The 22,910-nt window shown below is 37.0% G+C and overlaps 1 protein-coding gene and 2 pseudogenes across 22 annotated transcripts in view; 1 reads left to right on the top strand and 2 right to left on the bottom strand.

Annotated features, from left to right (window-relative positions):
• Positions 1-6,306: 6,306 nt before the first annotated feature.
• LOC104597611 (dirigent protein 22 pseudogene) lies at positions 6,307-7,329 on the bottom strand (annotated as a pseudogene). The gene has a single exon (XR_016078739.1). The product of XR_016078739.1 is annotated as a dirigent protein 22 pseudogene (transcript).
• Positions 7,330-15,577: 8,248 nt separating this feature from the next.
• Positions 15,578-16,462, bottom strand: LOC104597612 (dirigent protein 22 pseudogene; annotated as a pseudogene).
• Positions 16,463-19,261: 2,799 nt separating this feature from the next.
• Positions 19,262-22,910, top strand: part of LOC104597613 (Pentatricopeptide repeat (PPR) superfamily protein) — a 42,324-nt gene continuing 38,675 nt past the window's right edge. For 16 of the 21 annotated variants that reach the window (XM_088892017.1, XM_088892013.1, XM_088892015.1 and 13 more), the window contains exon 1: positions 19,273-21,474. In XM_088892017.1, coding sequence (XP_088748143.1) covers positions 19,500-21,440 — 1,941 coding nt within the window. In that variant the 5' untranslated portion in view covers positions 19,273-19,499 and the 3' untranslated portion in view covers positions 21,441-21,474. Of the gene's footprint in view, positions 21,475-22,910 lie in introns of all 21 variants that reach the window. The other 5 variants (XM_088892019.1, XM_088892020.1, XM_088892014.1 and 2 more) reach the window with 2 other exon arrangements.

Below are 22,910 nucleotides of genomic sequence, written 5' to 3'. Positions count from 1 at the left end.
GGCTAAAGAACCGAAGCGCCATATAATCGACTCCAGAAGCCTCACCAACGGACCCCAAATTTCTTAGGAACACGACAGGACTCATCCTCACTCCGCCCAAATCGGAGGAAAGCGATAAACTGTATCAACTGACACATTGCTCTCCTTAAAAAATGAAACATATCTTATCTACGCAACCCGGAGATCCCAGAGATTTTTCGTAAGATCCACGACTACTCCACTATATAAGGACATCAAACCCCAAGGCAAAGGTAAACGCGATTATTTACTCACTAGCACTGTAGCATTCAAGTATTCAGCTCACATCCATAATATAGTACTGACTTAAGCATCGGAGCGACCTCGCCGGGTTAGCCACCCCGGGTTCTCTGATCTATTATTTTGCAGCTTGGTCCAGCTCGCTATGCAACTAGTGTTCAGATCATCTTCCAGCTAGGAGTATCTAGATCGCGCACCATCAATTGGCATCGTGTGTGAGAAAAGATCAAAAGGTCATCCTAATTTCAGTTGCAATTCTATCTTTCGATTTATCTCAATGGATTCTTCCAGCAACATCGGGAAAAGCATCGAGATGAACGTCACTGGGGGGCAAGATCAACAATCGACCTTCCCCCAAGGTCCCACGATATGCATCGGCCAGTTTATTGTTCTTCTTACAGCTTCAGGGGTCCCGTCACTGCCCGTATTGTAGGGCACTACGCAAGTGGGCGTCCCGCTTCCCCCACTGGGCGTAACTTTCTCTGAGCCATCTGTGGTCCCCCCTAGAGTCGAACACTCCCAATTCCATGACCTCATTCAGTGCGTTAGGACAATACAGATCCAGATGCAGCAGGTCCAACAGTATCAGTAATACTACCTGTACCAGCAGTATCAGCAGCAGTTCCCACCACTACAGCCGAACCAGCAGCCAATTCCACCCCGACACCTAGGGTTGTGCCAGGGCCAAAACCAGAATCGGCCTGGAACTAGCCAAAATGTCCACTAATCCCCCCATTAGGGTGAGGAGACCTCGCAGGTGTTAGTTCTTCCCAGGGGTCAGGCTTCACCCCGTGGGAGGACAGACGGTCAACACACTCCTTCAGTCTCACAAGGAAATTTTAGAAATAAGCCCGAGGATAGTCAGCTCAACAGGATCAATCCGACACGGAACTCCCATTAGGAAAACAACGGATTGCGAGGAGATAACAACCAAGCCAGAGTTCAAGGTGCGAACTCGAGGCAGGACCCCTCGGTGCCTTGTGATAGCTGGTGTGAACTTCACAACCAGGAGAACCCGGCAAGAAGGAACCAGGATCCACCTCGCAACAATGTCCGTAATGATGCCGAGATACCAGATCAGACCGAGGTCAGCAGCACCAATGCTGAGCCAGTGAAGAAGCAGCAACAGCAACGCCGCAAGACACGTTGCTCCTCGGTCAAAAACAGTTCGCCAGCGAAGCCAAGCCAACAAGCAGAGCGAGCTAAAGAAAAGGAAGAAGTGAGCTCGGTGGCAACAAAGACTGCACCTCCCTAGCTGGAGCTGACGAATCCTGCATGTGTGTGGCCTTCTCCACTACGTTCTGGGGTGTAGTCCGAACCTGGTATCGGAACCTTGCACCGGGGTCCATCAAAAGTTGGGCACAGTTTTTCGATCTGTTTATTGTGCATTTCATTACCAGCAAAAAATGCCCAAAGTTGCAAGAAGCCTTCTGAACGTGGTTCAGAGGGAAGGAGAATCAATCAGAAGCTACATAAAGCGCTTCAACGATACCTGCCTGCAAATACCGAACATCGATCCAACGGTGTGACTCACTGCGGCAAAGAAAGGAATCACCCATAAAGAGTTCAAGTGGCACGTGATAGCCAACAAAGCAAAAGATATCACTGAGTTCCTTAAGTTGGCAGACCAGTTCATCGGTACCAAGGAGGAGATCAACCAAAAGATTGACAATCTACCGGCGGAAAAAAGGAAGAGAGAGAATGAAGGGACGAGCAATGGTGGGTAGAAAAGAAAGAAGAGCAAGTCCCCGATCAGGGGAAGAAGCAAGTCAAGGAGCCAGTCCCCTTCGCATAGGCACAAGTCAGGTCGGCGTTCCAAGACCCCGCCTATGGAGAGAACAAACTATACACCTTTGAATGCTAAGCGATGAGAGATCTTAATGGCTATTAAGGATTCCTCCTTCTTCAAATGGCCTCCCAAGTTAAGGGGAGACTCAGCAACAAGAAACCCGAATGTCTACTACCATTTCCACCGAGATCATGGACACAACACAGAGAATTGCAAGAATCTTCGCAATGAGATCGAGGAACTTATCCGTCGCGGGTACCTGAAGAATTACATACTACGAGAAGAGAGGGGACAAGTAGACCGACAGGGGGACTAGAGGAGGAATGCCCCTAAGACCAGCAGGTAGAATGAGCAGCCACCTCGACAGCTGCCAGAGGAAATGCCAATTTGCGGAGTGATCAATATGATCATCGGTGGGTCCATCATTGCCGGATGTACATCAGAAGCTAGGAGGACCTCGATCCGGGAATTGGAGAACAAAGGCGAAAACCCTCCAAAGTGACCTCGGCTCGAAGAACCGATCTACTTCACAGAGGATGATGCGCACGGGATCCAGTACCCGCACGATGATGCTTTAGTAGTGAAGCTAAGGATCAACGACTTCGAGGTGAAACACATCTTAGTAGACTTAGGCAGTTCATCAGACATACTCTTCAAGGTGACCTTCGACAAATTATAGTTATAGCAGAGCAACCTGAAACCGGAAGATACACCTTTGATAGTGTTTAGCGGCGAGGAGGGAGTCATAGCACTGGTGGTTTAGCGGCGAGGAGGGTTTAGCGGCAGATACACCTTTGATAGGGTTTAGCGGCAGATACAGTTATAGCAGGCCTCTTGGCTGAATCACAGCACTGGTGGAAGCCAGAATGTGGCCAAACATTGTACGATTTGAGCACACATTCTTGGTAGTGATGACTCCCTCCCCCTATAATGCGATAGTAGGTTGGCCTATCACGCACATTTTGTGTGTGATAGTGCCCACTTACTACTTAGTGATGAAGTTCCCAACTGACTACAGGGTGGGAGTCATGCAAGGTGACCAGCTCGAATCCCGCAAGTGCTACGTAGCCGCTTTGAAAGGAAAAGCAAAACTGGTAGAGAACGTTGAACTCGAGCAACCGACGGAGTATATCGATGAGTGAGCTGCCCCGAAAGAAGAAACGGTCCACATACTAGTCTTTGCCATCGAGCTAGCCAAAACTCTTCAAATCGGTGCCTCGATCAACGAACCACTTCGAACCCAACTAGTAAGTTTTTTTTACTTGAAAATTTAGATATTTTCAGTAGAGTGTCAGTCAGCCAAGTACGTCCTCATAGATGGACAACTGTATAGAAGATCCATCATGCTCCCTTACTTGCATTGTCTGCGACCCTTAGAAGCTGAGCACATACTTCGTGACACCCATGAAAGCTTGTTCGGTAGACACTTGGGGGGCAAAGCCCTCGCACAGAAAGTGTTAAGGCAAGGCTATTATTGGCTCACAATGAAGGCAGATTTACTTGAGCTCGTCAAAAAGTGTGACAAATGTCAAAGGCATGCCAATATCCACCACCAACCTGTAGCTGATTTGAAATACCTCACCAGCCCGTGGCCCTTCGCGCAGTGGGGAATTGACATCCTTGGTCCTTTCCCACCAGTAACAGGGTAGATGAGGTTCTTAGTTGTAGCAGTAGATTATTTTATGAGTGAGTGGAAGCTGAACCCCTGGTAACAATTACAGCCCGTAACATACAGAATTTATTTTAAAAAAGCATAGTATGCTGCTTCGGACTACTCCGGACCTCGAAATGCCACATAATCGACTCCAAAAGTCTCCCCAACGGACCCCGAATTTCTCGGGATCACGACAGGACTTATCCTCACTCTGCCTGAATCGGAGGAAAGCGATAAACCTTATCAAGTGACACATTGCTCTCCTTCAAAAACAGAACATATCTTATCTACGCAGCTCGGAGATCCCGGAGCTTTTTCGTAAGATCCACAACTACTCCACTATATAAGGACATCGAACCCCATGGCAAAGGTACACGTGATTATTTGCTCACTAGCACTCTAGCATTCAAGTATTCAGCTCACATCCATAATATAGTACAGATTTAAGCATCAGAGCGACCTCGCTGGGTTAGCCACCCCGAGTTCTCTGTTCTATTATTTTGTAGCTTGGTCCAACTTGCCACGCAATTAGTGTTCATATCATCTTCCAGCTAGGAGTGTCCAGATCACGCACCATCATGTGGGAATTGGGAAGCACTTTAAAGGACCTGCCATCATTGATTTGAACTGTTAAATTGATCTTATGATTCCAGTAATAGGTCCCAACACTTTTTACCCTCACTATTGGGAGGTGGGTCTTTCATTCATTTGGCAAGATCCATATGAGTGGTTAGATGCCAAAAATTTTGGTATCATTTAAGGGCAGCACAAAGTAAGATAGTAGTGTTTTGTGCAGATCAATGGATTAGAAAAAGTTCAAGTTTATTATAATGGGATTAAAGAATTTTTGTATAAATCGTAGATAAACTTCTTTTAACTGTCCATGACTAGGCGAAGGAGAAAGGGAATTAGAAACAGTAAGCAGTAGAAAGTAAAATCTGACACCATCACAATACACCTTCACACTCCCTGCATATTAATATTAAGAAGGGAAAATTCTCGATCATTATCCTGTACTTTGGCATGAGTGACAATTTGGTCTCCAAAATTTAAAATGTGATAATCCAGTATCCAAACTTTCAAAATGTGACAATTTAGTACCTGTCGTTAAATAGTCCATTAATCAACCATTAAGTGACATTTGAAAAGTAAAAAATGCCATCTAATTCTCTTTATCAACCATCTAAATATTGACAAAAAAACTGAACAGTCCCAAGTCCTAGCCTCTTCTATTAAAAAAGTTGATGATTGTTTACAAGAATCTAGAATTTGGGATTGTTCGTTTTATTGTCAATGTTTGGATAATTGATAAAGAGAATTAGATGACATTCTTAGGGCATTTTTTACTTTTCAAATGTCACTTAACAATTGATTAACGGATTGGTTAACGACAGGTACTGTATTGTCACTTTTTGAAAATTTAGGAACCAAATTGTCGCTCGAGCCAAAATACAAGGTACTGATCAGGAATTTTCCCTATTAAGAACAAATTACGGAAAAAGAATGATAAAATAAAACACTCTCCTCTCTCTATAGTTGCTGGAACCCATCACCACTCTCCAAAGCGCAAGGCACATGATGGTTCCAAACTGACAATACATTCTCTCTCTAAAGTTGCAATCTGATTTTCAAGCAGCGTGGAGAGTAAGACAACCAAAGGTGAGTGTTTTGGAAAGCTGAAACATAGCCAATGATGTATTCAACCCAATGAGTACCTTTAATCAACCCAATCGAACCCATTTTATTTGACCGAATGGGTGTCTCAACCCATATTCAACCTGCAATACAGATGGGATGGGTTTGGATGGACGGGCTGAGAGGGTCAAGTGGGTTGGATCAGAAATTACCACCCCTATTAAGAGTATAAATAAACAAGGGGAAGACCAAAGAAAACTGCCTGGAAAAAAATGGTCCAAAAAAGACTTACAATATGATAGAAAACAGAGAAATTTATAGAACAAAATAGTGAAACAGAATTCATTTAGCATACCCTAAGTAGTTGAAGTGCATTTCTTAAAAAACAACTTTAAGGGACCACAAGCTTAACTTTTCATCATTTGATTTGAAGAAGAAACTAAAATGGAAAGCCACTTAAATGGTTGTATGATGACAAATTTTGGTTCTTCATATCAATGTTTTCAAAATTGGATCCGACTAGATGATTGCACTGAAAAAATCGGGAACCGGTGATCTCCATTTCACCCTAGAACCGTTTTGTAGCCAAAAATCGTTGATTTGGTCAGTAAACTGTTGATCCAGGTGGTTGAACCGTTTGAACCGTCAATTCGGACAGCAGTTTTTTGGCTTTTTTTATTTTTTTCATTTTTTGTCGGATGAGCCATCTGTTCGGTTTGGACGATCAAACCATTCGATTCAGGAACCAGACCCCTGAACAGTTCATTGTTCGGTTCGGTTTTAAAAACCTTGCTTCATATTCCTTTTAATTAAGCTTTTCAATTGGCTCCACCTTACAAAGTCAAAAGCAATTGCATGAAAGCCTCCCAAAACTGACACTTGGGTTCAGTTTGGAAAGAGCACAAATACTGCAAAATCTTGTATTTTATATATCTTTGTATTGTACATATTTGTATTTGTAAGCTGGTCGTAGCGGAAACTTGGGATGTGTGTATATATATAACTTGTCTGAAGTTGTTCGGTCAATACACTACAATCAATGAAAAAGCCCTCCAAACAGACCCTAAGGCTGTGTTTGATATTGATTAATAACCAAGAGGTCCTATAACAATTGGCATCATGGCATGTCTCACACATAAGATTGGATTGAAATCATTGGATAACAAGCATTTTCTCAATAGGTGGCTAAAACTAAATCAAATAAATGGATAAAGAGATGGGCGACAGGGCGAGTAACAAGACTACGAAGAGAGAGAGAGAGAGAGGAGGGGCTAGCTTAATAATGGATTACAAAAACATTATACTCAACAACCGCATCTCCAGTCTTGAGATCTATTCTGTGGGTCTTGGCATGAGCATAGCCTCGAGCAAACCTGAAAAGCCCAGTTCCTCCGACCACCGGCATCTCTCTTACCGTGGAGAATACAGTATTCCTCCCCAGTATGCTAAGCGTGCTCCCGTTGTACTTCCCTTCCATGAATGCATAGTTCAAGACCATCAACAAACCCAGCTCTTCTTTCGATGTGGAGGCATAGATCCCTTCAGCCCTTCCAACCAGCTTCGAGGTCACCTCTGGAGTTTCAGTTAATGGGTCATCTATCACGAACACTGCACCAAAACCTGTGGCTAATGATGATTTGTATGCCGGTGGCTTTACAATTTGGATGGCAGTCGGATTCCGGCCACTAAGAATGTCATGAAAGTAAAAGTGAAGGTGGGTTATTTTCTCTCGCTTAAGCCCCATAGACTCTGTTTCTGTGGTTTCAGAGAAACGATAAGATTTACTACTTACAGCAACATTGGAGAAGAGGAAGAAGAAAAAGAAGGAACTTGGAAAAATGGCAGCTGAATAGCTGGATTTGGAAAGAGTGCTGGCCATGGAAACAATATGGATGTAAATCCTTGGGAAGAGATTGATCAAATGATAAATTGACTTGAAAGGCTTATCTCCTATAGTCCTATATATAAGTGAAGAAGTATATATTCTGTATTGTAGTCAGTGACTCGGTGCATTCTAAAGTAGTTTTGTCATCATTTTAAAGACTCTGTAACTGCATATTTTATACAATAGACATGATTAGTAGTCCAAGGTTTTAAGACCGTTGTTGATGCAGATGGACGGTCAGACCGTCTGGCCTAAAAACCGGGTAGGGTATTAGTTTAATTTCAATGCCAAAACTGTTTAATTTCCCCAAAAACTATTGAATTGATCAATGACCTGGTGACCCGATTGGTTGAACCATCAATCCATTCAACTTGGATAATGATTTTCAGGGTTTTTTTTATTTTTTAAAATGTCATGAGTTTATTTATTTAGACCAAACGGTTAAACCGCTAGCTGACTTGAAATCCGATGGACGAAGCAGTTCCGGTTCCGGATCAGGTTTTTTAACATTGCAAAGGAGCTATCACATGGAACAAAAGTCTTGAAGTATCACTTATGCGTCAAGCCACCGGGAAAGCACTGTTTATATAATTTTGATATCTAGCCCATAGAATCCAGGCATGATTACTTTCCTCCATGTGAAGCAAAGTTAACTTCCTACTCCTTTTGGTCATAGCTCTTTAGCGATATATTATTTTCAATTTTTCATTGTAAATATAGCGTGACTAATATAATCATAACAAAAATAAATTAGTGTACAAGATAAGAAAGAGAAGAAGAAAGGATGAAAGGGAAGAACCCTTTTATCATTAATTCTAATTTCTAAGTTTTCATGCCGTCTGCCGTCCACTGCACTAAGTTGGCAAAACCAAATTAAATTGCAATTAGGGGGATAATGGTTACCCACTATTAGGACTGGTGCATTTACAACCTTTGCAAATCTACATTATTATCAAGTTACAAAGTATTTGATAAATTGCATTTTATAAGCTTATAAGAATGGGAATGGGGCGGGTTCAGGGTGGGGATTATATTTTCATTCCCAAACCGGATTTTGAATTGAATTCTCATTCTTAACTCCAATTTCTGTCGGGGATAAAATTTATCCTCCATCCCCATTCCCTAGCAGAGATGGATTCCCTATAGGGACCCGGATCTCCAAAATTTTAAAATTAACAGTATTTTTTGAAAATTAAATTAAATTAAAATAAAGAAAACTTTTCAAATATAAATAATATTTTAAATACATTGAAATATATAATAATATATATATAATTGAGGTCGGGGTGGGGTGGGGACTTCATTCCCCATCTCCATCCCTGACCCCAATCAAGGATTCCTATTAATCTCCATCCCGGCCCCATTGGGTTGGGGAGGTCAGGTACTTGACGGGATGGGAAAAATTTCCATCCCTAGATATGTATAGTGAAATATGCTTTGCTTGTGCAACTTGGGTGGGCCTACACACACACACACACACACTCACACACACACACATACACACACACTAGTAAGCATGCATGTGCTTTGCGTGTGGCAATTCTAGATGATGATAATGATAGTAATAATATATTCAAATTTTTCTATAAATTGTATGTATTTTTATTTTTTATTATTAATCAAATGCATATTGCAAAATTTAATTACATAAACACCCCATCCAAATATGTGGTAATCTTATCAAATTGTGAAGTTTCAAGTATCATTAACAGGCATACCTGCTTTGCTAGACTTTTCTTTTTGTAGTATTTTTTCTTTTGGGTGTATCTTTTTTCTTTTGCTCATTTATCAAAAAATTGTAAGATTTAAACTGAGGGAATTGAATGAGGTGAAAAGTAGTAGTTCAATTTACAATTTAAACCTTATAATTAAATATGGATACTTTAATAAAAAAAAAGTTCCACAATTGTATTCATATTTTTAATAGTAGTGTAAATATAGAATTATAGGTGTGTTCAACTTTCTACATTTTTTTTGTATAAAAATAATTCTAATATATTACACTTACTTTTTATTTAATACGATAAATATATGATATTATACACGTGCTTAAATGTTTTTTTTTGCAAAATTTATGTATTTATACATTTATATATTTTATTAATTTTATTATTTATTTATGGCATTAAAGATCAATACGTTTACTTATTTACTCATTATCAATAAAAATAATTCTTGTTTATTATACTTATTTTTTAATTTAATTAATGAAAATATCATAAATGTGTATAGTTTTTTGTGATTTTCTATATTTATTTATATTTTAAAAGAAATTTACTACCTAACTATGACTTTGTAAGTTGATCTATTTGATTCAGTTTTTGAGTTGCTTAGCCACCGCTTGGATAAAAAATGATTTTGTTTTTTAGTCAATTTTAAAATATATGGGTTTATATTGTTAAAAATATTGAATAGATCTAATTAGTAGCATTTATTAGTAAAAAAATAACTTAAAAATAAAGGATTTAATAAGAGAAAATAGGATTTAATAACTTAAATAATACTTGAAGTTACATTTTCAACCCTTACAATTAGAAATGGATTAAATCCAAAAGTATAGGCATTTTAGTAGACATTAAAGATAGCATTAAAGCTATAATAAAATGACTTTTATACCCTTTCTCAAACATAGAAGTAAGGGTTCATTTGGTTGCCGAGAAAGGATGGGACAAAAAGAGATGGGATGAAAAAGGATGGGACGAGAAGAGATGGGGTGAGAAAGGACGGGATGGGAAGGGAAAATTTATTTTCTCATTCCTATCACACTATGTTTGGTTGTTGAGACCAGTTATCCCATCAAATTTGTTCCTAGTGTTTGGTTGTTAAGACCAGTTATCTCACCTAAATCCAGAAATTATTTGCCGTTTGCATAACTTGCTTTGATTCATGAGGTTTCAAATTCCTCCTTTTGCTCCTCGCAATTGACAAAAAGGTGCAACCTAGATAAGTTTGATGGAGAAATAACAATAATGCCTCTATTTGAGAAAGAACAAATTGATTTCTTTCTGGGAAAGAACAAAATCAAACCCAGATAAGTTTAATAAAGAAATAACAATAATGCCTTGCATAAATTTTAAGAAGAAATGGCAATCTCAACAAGTTCACTTCTTTCTGGTAATCTAAAAATCCTCAAAGAGAACAGTCTATACCTATGAATTTACTAGATTGTTAAATCTAAAAAAATGAAAACCTACTTAAAACTTATTTTTGTAGTTAACCCAAAAAACTGAAACTAGTGGCATCTCGGTTCCATTCAACCGGAACCAGCAATTAGAAGCTACTCTGTTTACTCAAAAACCTTGTAGTCTCTACTAGAAACAAAAGACTCGCTGGAGTCGGTTTCTCATTGAAAAAATGAAGACAAAAATACCTTTCTATGATGGAATGGTTAGGGCAAGTATCATTCTAGAATGGAACTTGCTTCCATCGAAATCTATTTTGCTAGAAAATCCTGAAAGATGATGATCTGATTACTTACCATTTGGAGATTTGAAGCTCAACTAGAGAGAGAGAGAGAGAGAGAGAGAATGAATGGAACGGGAAAGAAAGTTCACGACGGTAGAGACAATAATAACAAGAGGGAGAACGAGGAATACTACGGACCGAAGGAGTTCCAAAGGGAGGCGACCACACTGACCAAGCTATTGGCGTAAAGGGAGAATGAGATTGTAAGTACGAAATCAACAAGTGGATCAAAGGATCCGAAGCGGTGGTGGAGACGAAACTGGCAAATGAGTTCTCAGTGCAAAGGCTCTTGAAAACGGTTGGAAGAACAACAGTAAGCGAGTGCAGAGAGAGGGAGTGCGATCTCAGTGAAGGTGGCGAAACCTTGCCTTCACCAAAGAAGTTATAACCGTTGTAGGGGTGTAGTGCTCGGTTAGGAGACCAATTCTCATGCTCTCGATGTTTCTTTCTCACTCTCATCGCAGAGGTTTCGTTTCTCACTGGGGTCGCACCTATTGGGTGAGACCCCGCATCCCAAATTTTGAGAAGAGATTTCTCGTCCCATCTCACTCTTTTGCCCAAAACAAACATGAGAAAATAGGAATCTTGGGCATATATTCCTATTTTCTCATCCCAATCACACAAACCAAACAGACTGTAAAGGGTTTGAATGTGGCAATTCTAGATGATGATAATTATAATAATAATGTATCCAAAATTTTCTATAAACTTTACGTATTTTTTATATTTTTGTTGTTACTTTTTTTGTTTTTTATTATTAATCAAATGCATATTGCAAAATTCATATCTGATTACATTAACACCTCATCCAAATATGTGATAATCAGATCAAATTGTGAAGTTTCAAGTATCATTGACAGGCTTACCTACTTGGCTAAACTCTTCTTTTTATAGTGTTTTATCTTTTATCTTTTGTTCATTTTATCAAAAAAATGTAAGATTTAAATAGAGCAAGTTAAATGAGGTGAAAAGTAGTAGTTCAATTTACAATTTAAACCTTACAATTAAATAGGGACTAAATTAAAAAAAAAGAGTATTTTAGTCACATTTTTAAAAACCAGACCAGATCGGATGATCAAATAGTTTGGACTGGGAACCGGTCAAGTCACCAATTCCATTTTGGCCCTAAACCGCTATTTTACAAAAAAAAATGTTGGAATGATCAAAGAACTATTGACTCGAACGGTTTAACCATTAAAATGTTTGACCCGATTAATGTTCTTGGTTTTTTTTCAAACTATTTCCAAATTTTTTATTTTTTTAAATAAAAATGAAAAAAATAAACTTTCATATCTTATAAACTTGTTTGATTATTCCCGATAGCCAAAATTAGTTTTTTTTTAGTTTTTCCATTTTGATTTTAAGTTTTCTCATTTCTGTGATTCTTTTTAAGTTGTAACAACAAAAAAAAATTGCAACTCCAATAAAAATTTGAAAAATCGATGCAAGAGATTGGAGATTAAACACCGATCCTATATTAAAATCTAAGATACACTAATGAAACAAACGATCTAGGAGCTGAGAGAGATTTAGACAGATGAAAGAGATGTAAGAAGAGGGGAAAATGGTATTGTAATGGTGGTGGTGATGAACATGGAGATAGTCATCACAGTTCTTTCTTTCTTTCTTTCTTCTTCTTCTTCTTCCTTACTTTTCAATCTTATATTAAAATCTAAGATACACTAATGAAACAAACGATCTGGGAGCTGAGAGAGATTTATACAGATGAAAGAGATGTAAGAAGAAGGGCAAATGGTATTGTAATGGTGGTGGTGATGAACATGGAGATAGTCGTCACAGTTCTTTCTTTCTTTCTTTCCTTCTTTCTTTCTTTCTTTCTTTCTTTCTTTCCTTCTTTCTTTCATTCATTCATTCATTCTTTCTTTCTTTCTTTCTTAAACACCGATCTTATATTAAAATCTAAGATACACTAATGAAACAAACGATCTAGGAGCTGAGAGAGATTTAGACATATGAAAGAGATGTAAGAAGAGGGGTAAATGGTATTGTAATGGTGGTGGTGATGAACATGGAGGTAGTCGTCACAGTTCTTTCTTTCTTTCTTTCTTTCTTTCTTTCATTCATTCATTCATTCATTCTTTCTTTCTTCTTCTTCTTCTTCTTCTTCTTCTTCTTCCATACTTTTCAACTTTAACGGTCAAAATAAAAAGTTGCATTATATTTTACATCTTATCAGTTTGACTTGCTCAAACTAGATAATTGAACCATTGACCAAAAAATCAAAAGCCAAAGCGGTTCCATTTCTGGATCGGTTGTTAAAACCTTGATTTTAGTCAAAAAAAGTTCCACAATGTTATTCATATTTTTAATAGTAGTGTAAATATAGAATTATAGATGTGTTCAATTTTTTCTATAATTTTTTTTTGTATTTTTTTGTGTAAAAATAATTCTGATTTATTATACTTACATTTTGTTTAATATGATAAATACATGATATTATACATGTGCCTAAATCTTTTTTTGCAAAATTTATATTTTTTGTTTTTGTTTTTATATTTATTAAATTTTATAATTTATTTATGACATTAAAGGTTAACACATTTAACCCAAAAGTTGAACTATTTTTTATTATTTTTTATATTTCATTTTTGGTTAGTTATAAATTATGCATTTCATTTTCATTATCAATAAAAATAATTCTTGTTTATTACACTTATTTTTTAATTTGATTAATAAAAATATCATAACTGTGACTAATTTTTTCTACATTTATTGTAAATTTCTATATTTATTTCCATTTTAAAAATTTTATTGCCTAACTATGACTTCATAGGTTGATCAATTTAATTTGGATGGTTGAATTGGTTAGACACCACTTGGATAAAGAATCATTTTTTTTTTTAGTCAATTTTAAAATATATGGGTTTGTATTGTTAAAAATATTGATATAGATCTAATTATTAACATTTATTAGTGAAAAGTAACTTAAAAATATATGATTAATAAGAAAAAATGTGATTTAATACCTTAAGTATAAGACTTAATGAGAGGGGATTAAATGGTGTGGAAAGTAATAATTGAAATTATACTTTCAACCCTTACAATAATTAGAGATGGATTAAATACACAAACATGGTCATTATAGTAGCCATTAAAGTTGCCATTAAAACTATAACAAAATGACTTTTATATCCTATCCCAAACAAATAAATAGAGGGTATTTTTAGTCCAAAAAAAGTTTCACATTGCATTCACACACACACACACACACACACACACACACACACACACACACACACACACACACATATATATATATATATAAAGAAAATACCAGAGATCTCGACTTGTTGAAGGTAAACTGGAAACAATAACCGGTAAAAACAAGGAAAGGTCTAGAATAGGTAGGGGTGGGCATTATTTGGGTAAAGCTGAAAGAAAAGAAAAAAAAAACCTGAACCAACAATTTTTTGTTTCGGCTTTTTTATTTCGGTTTTTGATGTTTTGGTTAATTTGGTTTTTGAAAATTTTAGTTTTAGTTTCGATTTTTAGAATTAGAAATTTGATTAACTAAACTTTTCTATACAATATATAATATAATGTATAATGTATAACATATAATATATTTATATATAATATAATGAAGTTTGATTTCATAATCTCCTAGAAGTGCCAATGCCTGGACATGTTGCAAATGAGTTTAAAAAACAAGAATAACAATTACAATAAACAAATGTGCGCTTTTAAAAAAGTTTTAGCATGCAAAAATAAATGTTGGCTTACATGATCACAATCATTCTTGATACCATAGTTGACAATGAGAATTTTAAATAATGTGCCTACAATGACATGGCTAGCATTGCTTTGGAAGTACTTATTAATTTGTGTGAGTCCAAAATCAACATCCCATAACCGGATCCTACCCTACAATAGCTAGATTTTGAATATTGATTTTGGATTGGAAAAGTCCTAACCAATAAAAGCAGATCCCAGCCAAAAGGAAAAAGAAATGCCAAACATGCTCTAGGACTAGCTTTCCCATGTTCCTTATTCTTGAATTTAGGGTTGTGGGTCAAGTTTATCCAACAAACCCAAACATATCAAACTAATTATCACTGTTTTGGTTCCATAACTTTCAATTATATTATCAAAATTTTAATTTTAATTTACTTTTTAAATAAAAACATGTAATTTTCAATATGGTTGGTTGGGTTATTAACATTAGTTAGCATTTAAACTTAAATTTAAGTTATCCAAGATAATTTTGGGTCTATGATTTTGTCCCAATTAATAACCGATTTGAGATGGGTTCTACCAATAACCGACCCAAACCCTACTTGCTAGTCACGTTAAAAGTGTTTTGACTTGTTATTATAATATATTTATAATGACAACCGTATAAAATTTGAAAAAATGTTCCACTTGTGTCACGACACTTATCAAATGTGGTGTTTGGTTATGTGGCCATTAATTTGAAAAATGACACCAGCTCATCACTACATAAGTGTTTATTCCAAAATACTATTAATTGGTAAGACATTTATTAGATAAGTGTTTATCTCGATTTGATTGAGAGTCAACCATCGGGAGAAATACTATTTTTAATATTTTCCCAACATCCAACCGATTATTTACTATTCAGCTTATGTGGCACCTATGACATTTAATAGTAATAGCTGTCAAACAACTAAAATAAACATTCATTCTTGTTTTTCAAGATAAATCCCATAGAACGTTTTCTTCAATAAATGACAATAACACCAAATAAACTCAAAATTGACAATTCAAGAAACCTCTCCTTTTTTTAATCCAAAACTAATTATATATATATATATATATATATATATATATATATATATATATATATATATATATATATATATATATATAAATAGAAGAGATAAAAAGTGACTGAGAGAGAGGCCAGAAGGGGGGATTAATAGTGGATCACAAAAACATTATATTCAACAATGGCGTGACCAGCTTTAGGGTCCAAGGAGTGTGTTTTGGCCTGAGCATAGCCTCGGGCGAACCTGAAAACCCCACTCCCTCCGACCACAGACATCTCTCGGAGGCCGGAGAAAATAGGATTTCTCCCAAGAATACTCAGCGTACTTCCGTTGTGCTTCCCCTCCATGAACACAAAGTCCAGGGCCATCAAGTAGCTTGCTTCACTTTGCGAAGAAGAGGCATAGATTCCTTGAGATCGTCCAACGAGCTTCGAAGTCAAATCTGGAGTTTCAGTCAATGGAATATCCATCATCCTCACCGTGCCGAATTTTGTGGTCATTATGTCCGTCGGATCTGCCCCCGCTACGATTTCGGAAGTTGGGTTGCTGCCACCAACTATCTCGTGGAAGTAGAAGTGAAAGTGAGTGATCTTCTCTTGCTTTAGCCCCATTTCTTGTGGTAACAGAATTCGAGAAAAACGAAAGTTATGAGACGCCCCATTTACACCAGCACTGGAAGAGGAGAAGAAGAAGAAAGTTATGAAAATTATCTGAGAAGAGATGGATTTAGAGAGAATTCTGGCCATGGGACAGAATAGAAGTAGATTCTTCGATGGCTTTCTCCCAAAATTTGATGGATCGGCGAATTGGGTTCCGCACGGTGGTCATCTATATACAAGAAAAAATAAATTAATTGGATTAATTTATCCACCAGCTGAAGCCTGAACCTGAAGGCTGAATATAAGTTTTTCGCTTTTTTTAATCCAAAGTCATTCCTTCTACATTGTGAGGAGCAGATCCCGTTCCGCCATTTGGACTTGATTTTTTAAAGAGTGGTTATGGAAATTAATAATTACTATAATTAAAATGGAATTTTCTATCATAACTTTCACAAGATTTTTTTTTTATTTAATTTTTCGTGGATCCTCAAACCCATTGAGTCATTGACCCTTTCCCCTGGGGAGACGGCGCCGAGGCGGGATTCAATCCCAAGTTTTCTCTACAACCGGTCGAAATAAGTAAAGAACGTAGTCCTTACGACCGAGTTTTTTTTCAGTCCTCACCAATTGAGTTGGTGCCTTACAACCTCCACAAGATATGTCGTAACAGAACATTCTTTATATTCTTTACACAACTATTCGAGGTTTTGTTGCATTTCACCATAAGTCTATACCAATTAATCTGAGGGTCCGTTTGGTTTGTGATTAAAATCGGAATCGGAATTGGAATGAGAATTCCTTGAAATCGGAATTGGAATAATTTATTCCCCTACCTGTTTGGTTCAAATAGGAATTGGAATCGGATTCCGACTGATACTGTTTGGTTCATCAAGAAGCCGGAATCGCAATCAGCCATGATTTTTAAATTTGCCCCTAATAAAAATAAAAAAGCAAAAAATGCATGAAAATACCAAAAAATACAAAAATTTTACAAGAAATGTATAAATTAGAATAATTTTGTAGCAAATTCAAAAAAATGCATGAAAAAATTGTAGCAAATTCAGAAATTTTGCTTGTAGCTATCCACCGCTTCTTCAAACGTCTCCTCTGTCTCATTGTTAATCCACCCATACTCGCTCATGAACTAGGGTTTTTGGAGGGTAATTAACAATAAAATCCTTCCACACGTTATCACCCTCCAAATCCCCAACAACCTCTAGTAGGCAGTTGTTGCACTTCAAACCTCCCCCGAAGCTGATCATCATCACCCTGTCACCTCTTCTCAACCTCTTCTTGGCCTCCTTGCTGGCTCCAAATTGTACTTCGTCAGCCCCAAACTCTTTCCCACCCGTCAATAACCGCCTTTCCGCTGGTGTGAAGGCAAAAATGGCCGATCCTAGTCTTGAAATTCACTCCTGCTTTGACACCGCCGCTCTTGCTGGCGGACGCACTATCCTTCTTGGGTCGAGGAAGGAGGTGTGTTACTATAACATATCGAAGCAGTTCCCTTAGCAGTAACACCTTTGGTGCTAATACTCTGAGGTTCTCGACGAAGGCACAAGTGGCAGATTTGGGGAGGTTCTTGCCAAGGTGAAACCCTGGTCTACCCGCAACGTCTTCCTTCTGAATTGCACATCCACAAAAAAAAAAGGAAACTAATAGTGCACATTCCGAGGGAAGGGGTCGGGAATGGCCATTCCCCCATATTCTACCTATTCATTCCCATTCTGGTTGACCCCATTATGATTCCGATTCCAGGGTCCTATTCTCTCGAACCAAATAGACCCTAATACATAAATTGTCCTTGAGAGATCAGGACATTGCTGGCTGCCTTGTTGGTAAAGCCTTTTTAGTTGGTTGTAGTGGAGGCCCGAGATAAAGTCTTTTCTTCACCAGGGGTGGGGGTCTACAGGTTTAGGGAAGGGCTACCTATTGTATAATTAAAAAAAATTGTGAAATAATTTTATATTGTTCAATTCAAAACATAAGGCAATGCAATGCCACATCTCTACCCACGAGACATTACAGCTATGCATTGGGAATGTCTTCCTTATCATTCATGGATAGATGTTCCCAATACAATGTGGTGGTGTTTTGTGGGTAGGGACATAGGAACAACTTGTGGGTAGTAGATCCCAAGTGGTGGTTTCAGGGGTGAGCATGGGTTAGTTTGGTTCGGTTCGGTTCTGTAACCTACCTTGTAGGGGTTCATGGTTTTTGGAACTAGAATCTACCTTATGAAGGTTTTAATGGTGGTGAGCTTCAGGGTCGGTTCTAGGGTTTACCTATGGAACTTGTTCTTTCTTTACTCTCCCCTAAAAAAAATGAAACATGTTCTTTAAAAACTTGATTTTCAATAAATATAATATATGGTTTAAAACTTATGTTATATTTATTAATTAAATTGATTAATTTAATATGTAGATTATCATAATATATTAATGTATGGTTCAAAGCATTATTATAATTCAAATTTTGTAAATATTACTTTTACATTACTTATTATACGCATTCAAATATTAAAATGAAAACAATTGATGAAATCATATAAGTAATTCAATGGTCAAGCGAGACCATGACCTTTGTAACCTTGAGTGTTTGGGTTCAAATACTCACATACTCAAAAGTATTTGCGGGTTTGTTCCAAGTATAACTTACCCATTGGCTTACCCCTATATATATGTGTGTGTGTGTGTTTAGAATTTTCTACATTGCCTTTATATTTCCTTGTGTAAAAATAATTCTAATTTATAACACTTATTTTTGTTTATGATGAATATACAATATTTATCCAAATGTTTATTTTTATGTATATGTATCTTTTTATATATTTTGTATTTTTATTTATTTAATTTTATTATTTAATTATGACAAAAAAGATTGACACATTTGACTCAAAAGTTGATTATTGACTTACCCAAATGATTGAATTGCTTACTCATCACTTAGATAAAAGAATGGTTTCATTTTGATGTCAATTTAAAAAAAAACACAAATTTTATATTGTTAAAATATTGGATATAGATCTCATTAGTATAATTTATTAATTAAAAATTATCTTATATATAGGATTTGATAAAAGAGAATGATAATTGATACTTAATACCTCAGACATAGGGTCTAAAACTCCCCTTTAAACATTTCCCATGCTCTCTTAAACTTAGCCTTACTTTTTAAAACTTCCAAAGACCCCATCAGAAATTTATCACCACGAGATGAAGGGTTTTTACAAGTTTACTATCTTACCCCTCCATTTGAGTTTACCATGAACCAAAATTGTGGGGACGCGTGATGTCATCACATCGACTGCCGGTTCCTATTGCTGAGTATCAGCACCTGCGCGCTGCGCCTCCAACAACTGAACAAAGACACTCGATCGAAATCGAACAAAGCAGAATAGCCTCTCCGCTTCTGGCCTTTCACTTCATGGTATCCGCAACAAATCAATCTCTGCACCAGCAAAATGAGGATTTGCAGATCTTTCCCTTTACGAACTTTCATCCAACAATACACTCTCAAGAATATATGTGCCATAAATCAAGGTCTGTCCCCTGCATTTCTATGTTCAACCTCTATTTCTGATACTTCACTAGAAAGGACCTACCAACCTTCGATCACCCTCGAAGACAACGAAAAGGACACTGTAGAACTCGTAAAGAAAGCAGCCTCAGATTCTCAGTGGCATTTGATCGAACAAGTTTCCTCAAAACTCACTCCATCCTTGATTTATAATATCCTCTTTAACCTCCGAGGATCGCCAGATGCTGTTCTAGCGTTCATAGAAAAATTGGGTATTAATCGCCTCGATCTCCAATGCGTTTGCCTCGCTGTAGGTATAAGCTCTCGCAATCCATCTTCACAACCCGCTCTGCAGCTCATGAAGCGAGCCGTTGATGGTGGCATTGCGACACACTGGGAGATCTTTGATGAGTTATTGCTCGTTCACGAGCGGTTGAACTTATCAAGTTCAGTTGTTTTTGATTTGCTGATGAGGGCTTTTTCTGGATTGAAGAGACCGGGCGAGGCTTTTGAGTGTTTTTACATGATGAAGGATCGGGGGATTCTTCCGAAGATTGAAACTTGCAATGATCTACTGAGTTTGCTTTTAAAACTGAATCAAAATGAGACGGCTTGGGTTTTGTATGCTGAAATGTTCAGGTTGAGGATTCATTCGACTGTTGTCACGTTCAACATAATGATTAATGTGTTGTGTAAAGAAGGGAAGTTGAAGAAAGCGAAGGCTTTTATGGGAAACATGGAGGGATTGGGCTTTAAACCTAATGCAGTGACTTACAACACGATCATCAATGGGTATATTTCAAGAGGAAAACTCGAAGGCGCCTATGAAGTCTTTGAGGCCATGAAACGGAAAGGCATCAATCCAGATTCTTACACATATAGCTCGCTGATATGTGGGTTGTGCAAGGAAGGACGACTCGATGAAGCATCAGAACTGTTTGGAAAAATGACTGAGAAAAAGTTGGTTCCTACTGCTATTACTTACAACACGTTGATTGATGGATACTGCAATAAGGGGAATTTGGTTATGGCCTTCAAGTATAGGGATGAGATGGTCAACAAAGGCATAGAGCCAATAGTCTCCACGTTCAATATGCTCATTCATGCATTGTTTATGGATGGTAGGACAGCAGAAGCAGATGCTTTGATCAAGGAAATGGTGGCAAAGGACATAGCTCCTGATTCTATAACTTATCATATATTGATCAATGGGTACTGTAGGGAAGGGAATGTGAAGAAGGCCTTTGACCTCCATGCGGAGATGTTGAGTAAAGGTATCCATCCTACATCTAAGACTTACACATCCCTTATCTATGTGCTGAGCAGGCACCGTAGAATGACCGATGCAGATAAGTTATTTGAGCATGCAGTGGGCAAAGGGTTGTCCCCTGATAACATAATGTTCAATGCCTTGATTGATGGCCACTGTGTGAATGGGAATATGGAGCGTGCTTTTATGCTTTTAAAGGAGATGGATAGGAAAAAGGTTCCGCCCGATGAGGTGACATACAATACATTGATGCAAGGGTTCTGTAGGGAGGGAAAAGTTGATGAAGCTCGTGGGCTTCTTGATGAAATGAAGAAAAGGGGGATCAAACCTGATCATATCAGTTATAATACACTCATTAGTGGGTACAGTAGAAAAGGTGATATGAAGGATGCTTTTAAAGTTCGCGATGAGATGTTGAGTAAAGGTTTCAATCCCACCCTTCTCACTTATAATGCTCTTATTCAAGGGCTATGCAAAAACAAGGAGGGAGATCATGCTGAAGAGCTGCTCAAGGAAATGATAAGTAGAGGCATTACTCCAGATGATAGCACTTACTTTTCTTTGATTGAGGGGCTTGGTGAATGTAAAAACTTGGATGAGAGTAATTGCACATAGTCGATTGACAACCAGAAAGGTTTCAACAAACAAGGTCAGAAAATTGTGTTTATCTTCATTGTCCTCCTGTGCCAGGACAAATAATAGGATAAGTTTCTTCAATTATTTCTGATAATAAATATAAATATTCAAGTAGGTAAAGTCTTTTCAGTGTTGATATTAATGAATCCATGCAGACCCCCCTTTCCAAATGAAACCAGATCTATAGGTCTAATCATGCATGTTTTTCTAGCCTAATATTTTTCAGATGTCCAGGAGTTGTTTTTCTTTCTTTACAAGTTAGGGTTTTACACTGAATGGGAGGACCGCCTACCACTAATAAAGCACTGTATTCCTTCTAACCACGTCAATGCAAGTTATCCTTAATATTTCCACGTGCAAACTTGAAAATTCCAATTCCTTAGATACCGTGCCAACCCCAGAAAAGAGAGAAAAAGCAAAGAAAAAACTCACACACTTAGGCATAACATGAATGCCATCATCATCAAAACAAAAGGGATGATGGAGGAAAATAGAGAATACATTTTTGTTGTTTTAGGATTTGTGGAGGTTGAAAAATTACAGAAACTTGAAGGAGAACTAGGGAAAAGGAGGGCCTCATTCAGGATTTCATAAAATGCAAGTTGCTTTGAGCCATTTCAGTTTAATCATTGCATTGGCATTGACTAGCCAATTGCCTAAGAATTTTGGAGGCCCATTGATTAGGCAACTAATTATGTGGATGATATTTTTTTGATCAATAATTATGTGGATGATATAGATATAAACATCTTAGTGCGGGCAAGTAACTAGTATTCCCCCTTTATATATTTGCTAGCAAATTTGCACCTGTTTTGCACGTGACAATTTTAGGTGATGATGATGCTGATGATAGTAATATGTCCAAATTTTTCTATAACTTTTTTATATTTTTATGTGTACAAAACAATTCTTATTTATCACTCTTGTTTTTGTCCAATATGATGAATATATAATATTAGAGATGTGCCCAAATGTTTTCAACAAAATTTCTATATTTTTTCATAATTTTTTTTTGTGTTTTATCCTTTTTAATTTTTATTATTTAATTATCATACCAAGTGTTGAAAAATTTCACCTAAAGGTTGAGTTGTTGACCCACCACCAAACAGGAAAAGAATTTCATTTTTGTGTAGGTTTTACATTTTGTATTTCATTTCCATCATCAATAAAAACAATTCATATTTATCCCACTTATTTTTCTTTAATATGACTAATATAAAACATTATAGATGTGCGCAAATTTTTCAATAATTTTTTGTATTTGTTTTTATTTTAAAATCTTATTATTTAACTATGACATCATGGGTCAATCCATTTGGTCCCAATGGTTTAATTGCTTCCCACCACTTGGACTGAAGAACGGTTTTGGTTTTGAGTTGGATTTAAAAACATGAGTTTTTATATTGCTAAAAGTATTAGATATAGATCTAATTGGTAGAATTAATTGGT

The sequence above is a fragment of the Nelumbo nucifera genome, chromosome 7, assembly GCF_055504915.1.
Source record: "Nelumbo nucifera cultivar China Antique chromosome 7, China Antique-T2T, whole genome shotgun sequence".
In the NCBI taxonomy this organism is placed as follows: domain Eukaryota; kingdom Viridiplantae; phylum Streptophyta; class Magnoliopsida; order Proteales; family Nelumbonaceae; genus Nelumbo; species Nelumbo nucifera.
This window is presented reverse-complemented; position numbering and strand designations above follow the sequence as displayed.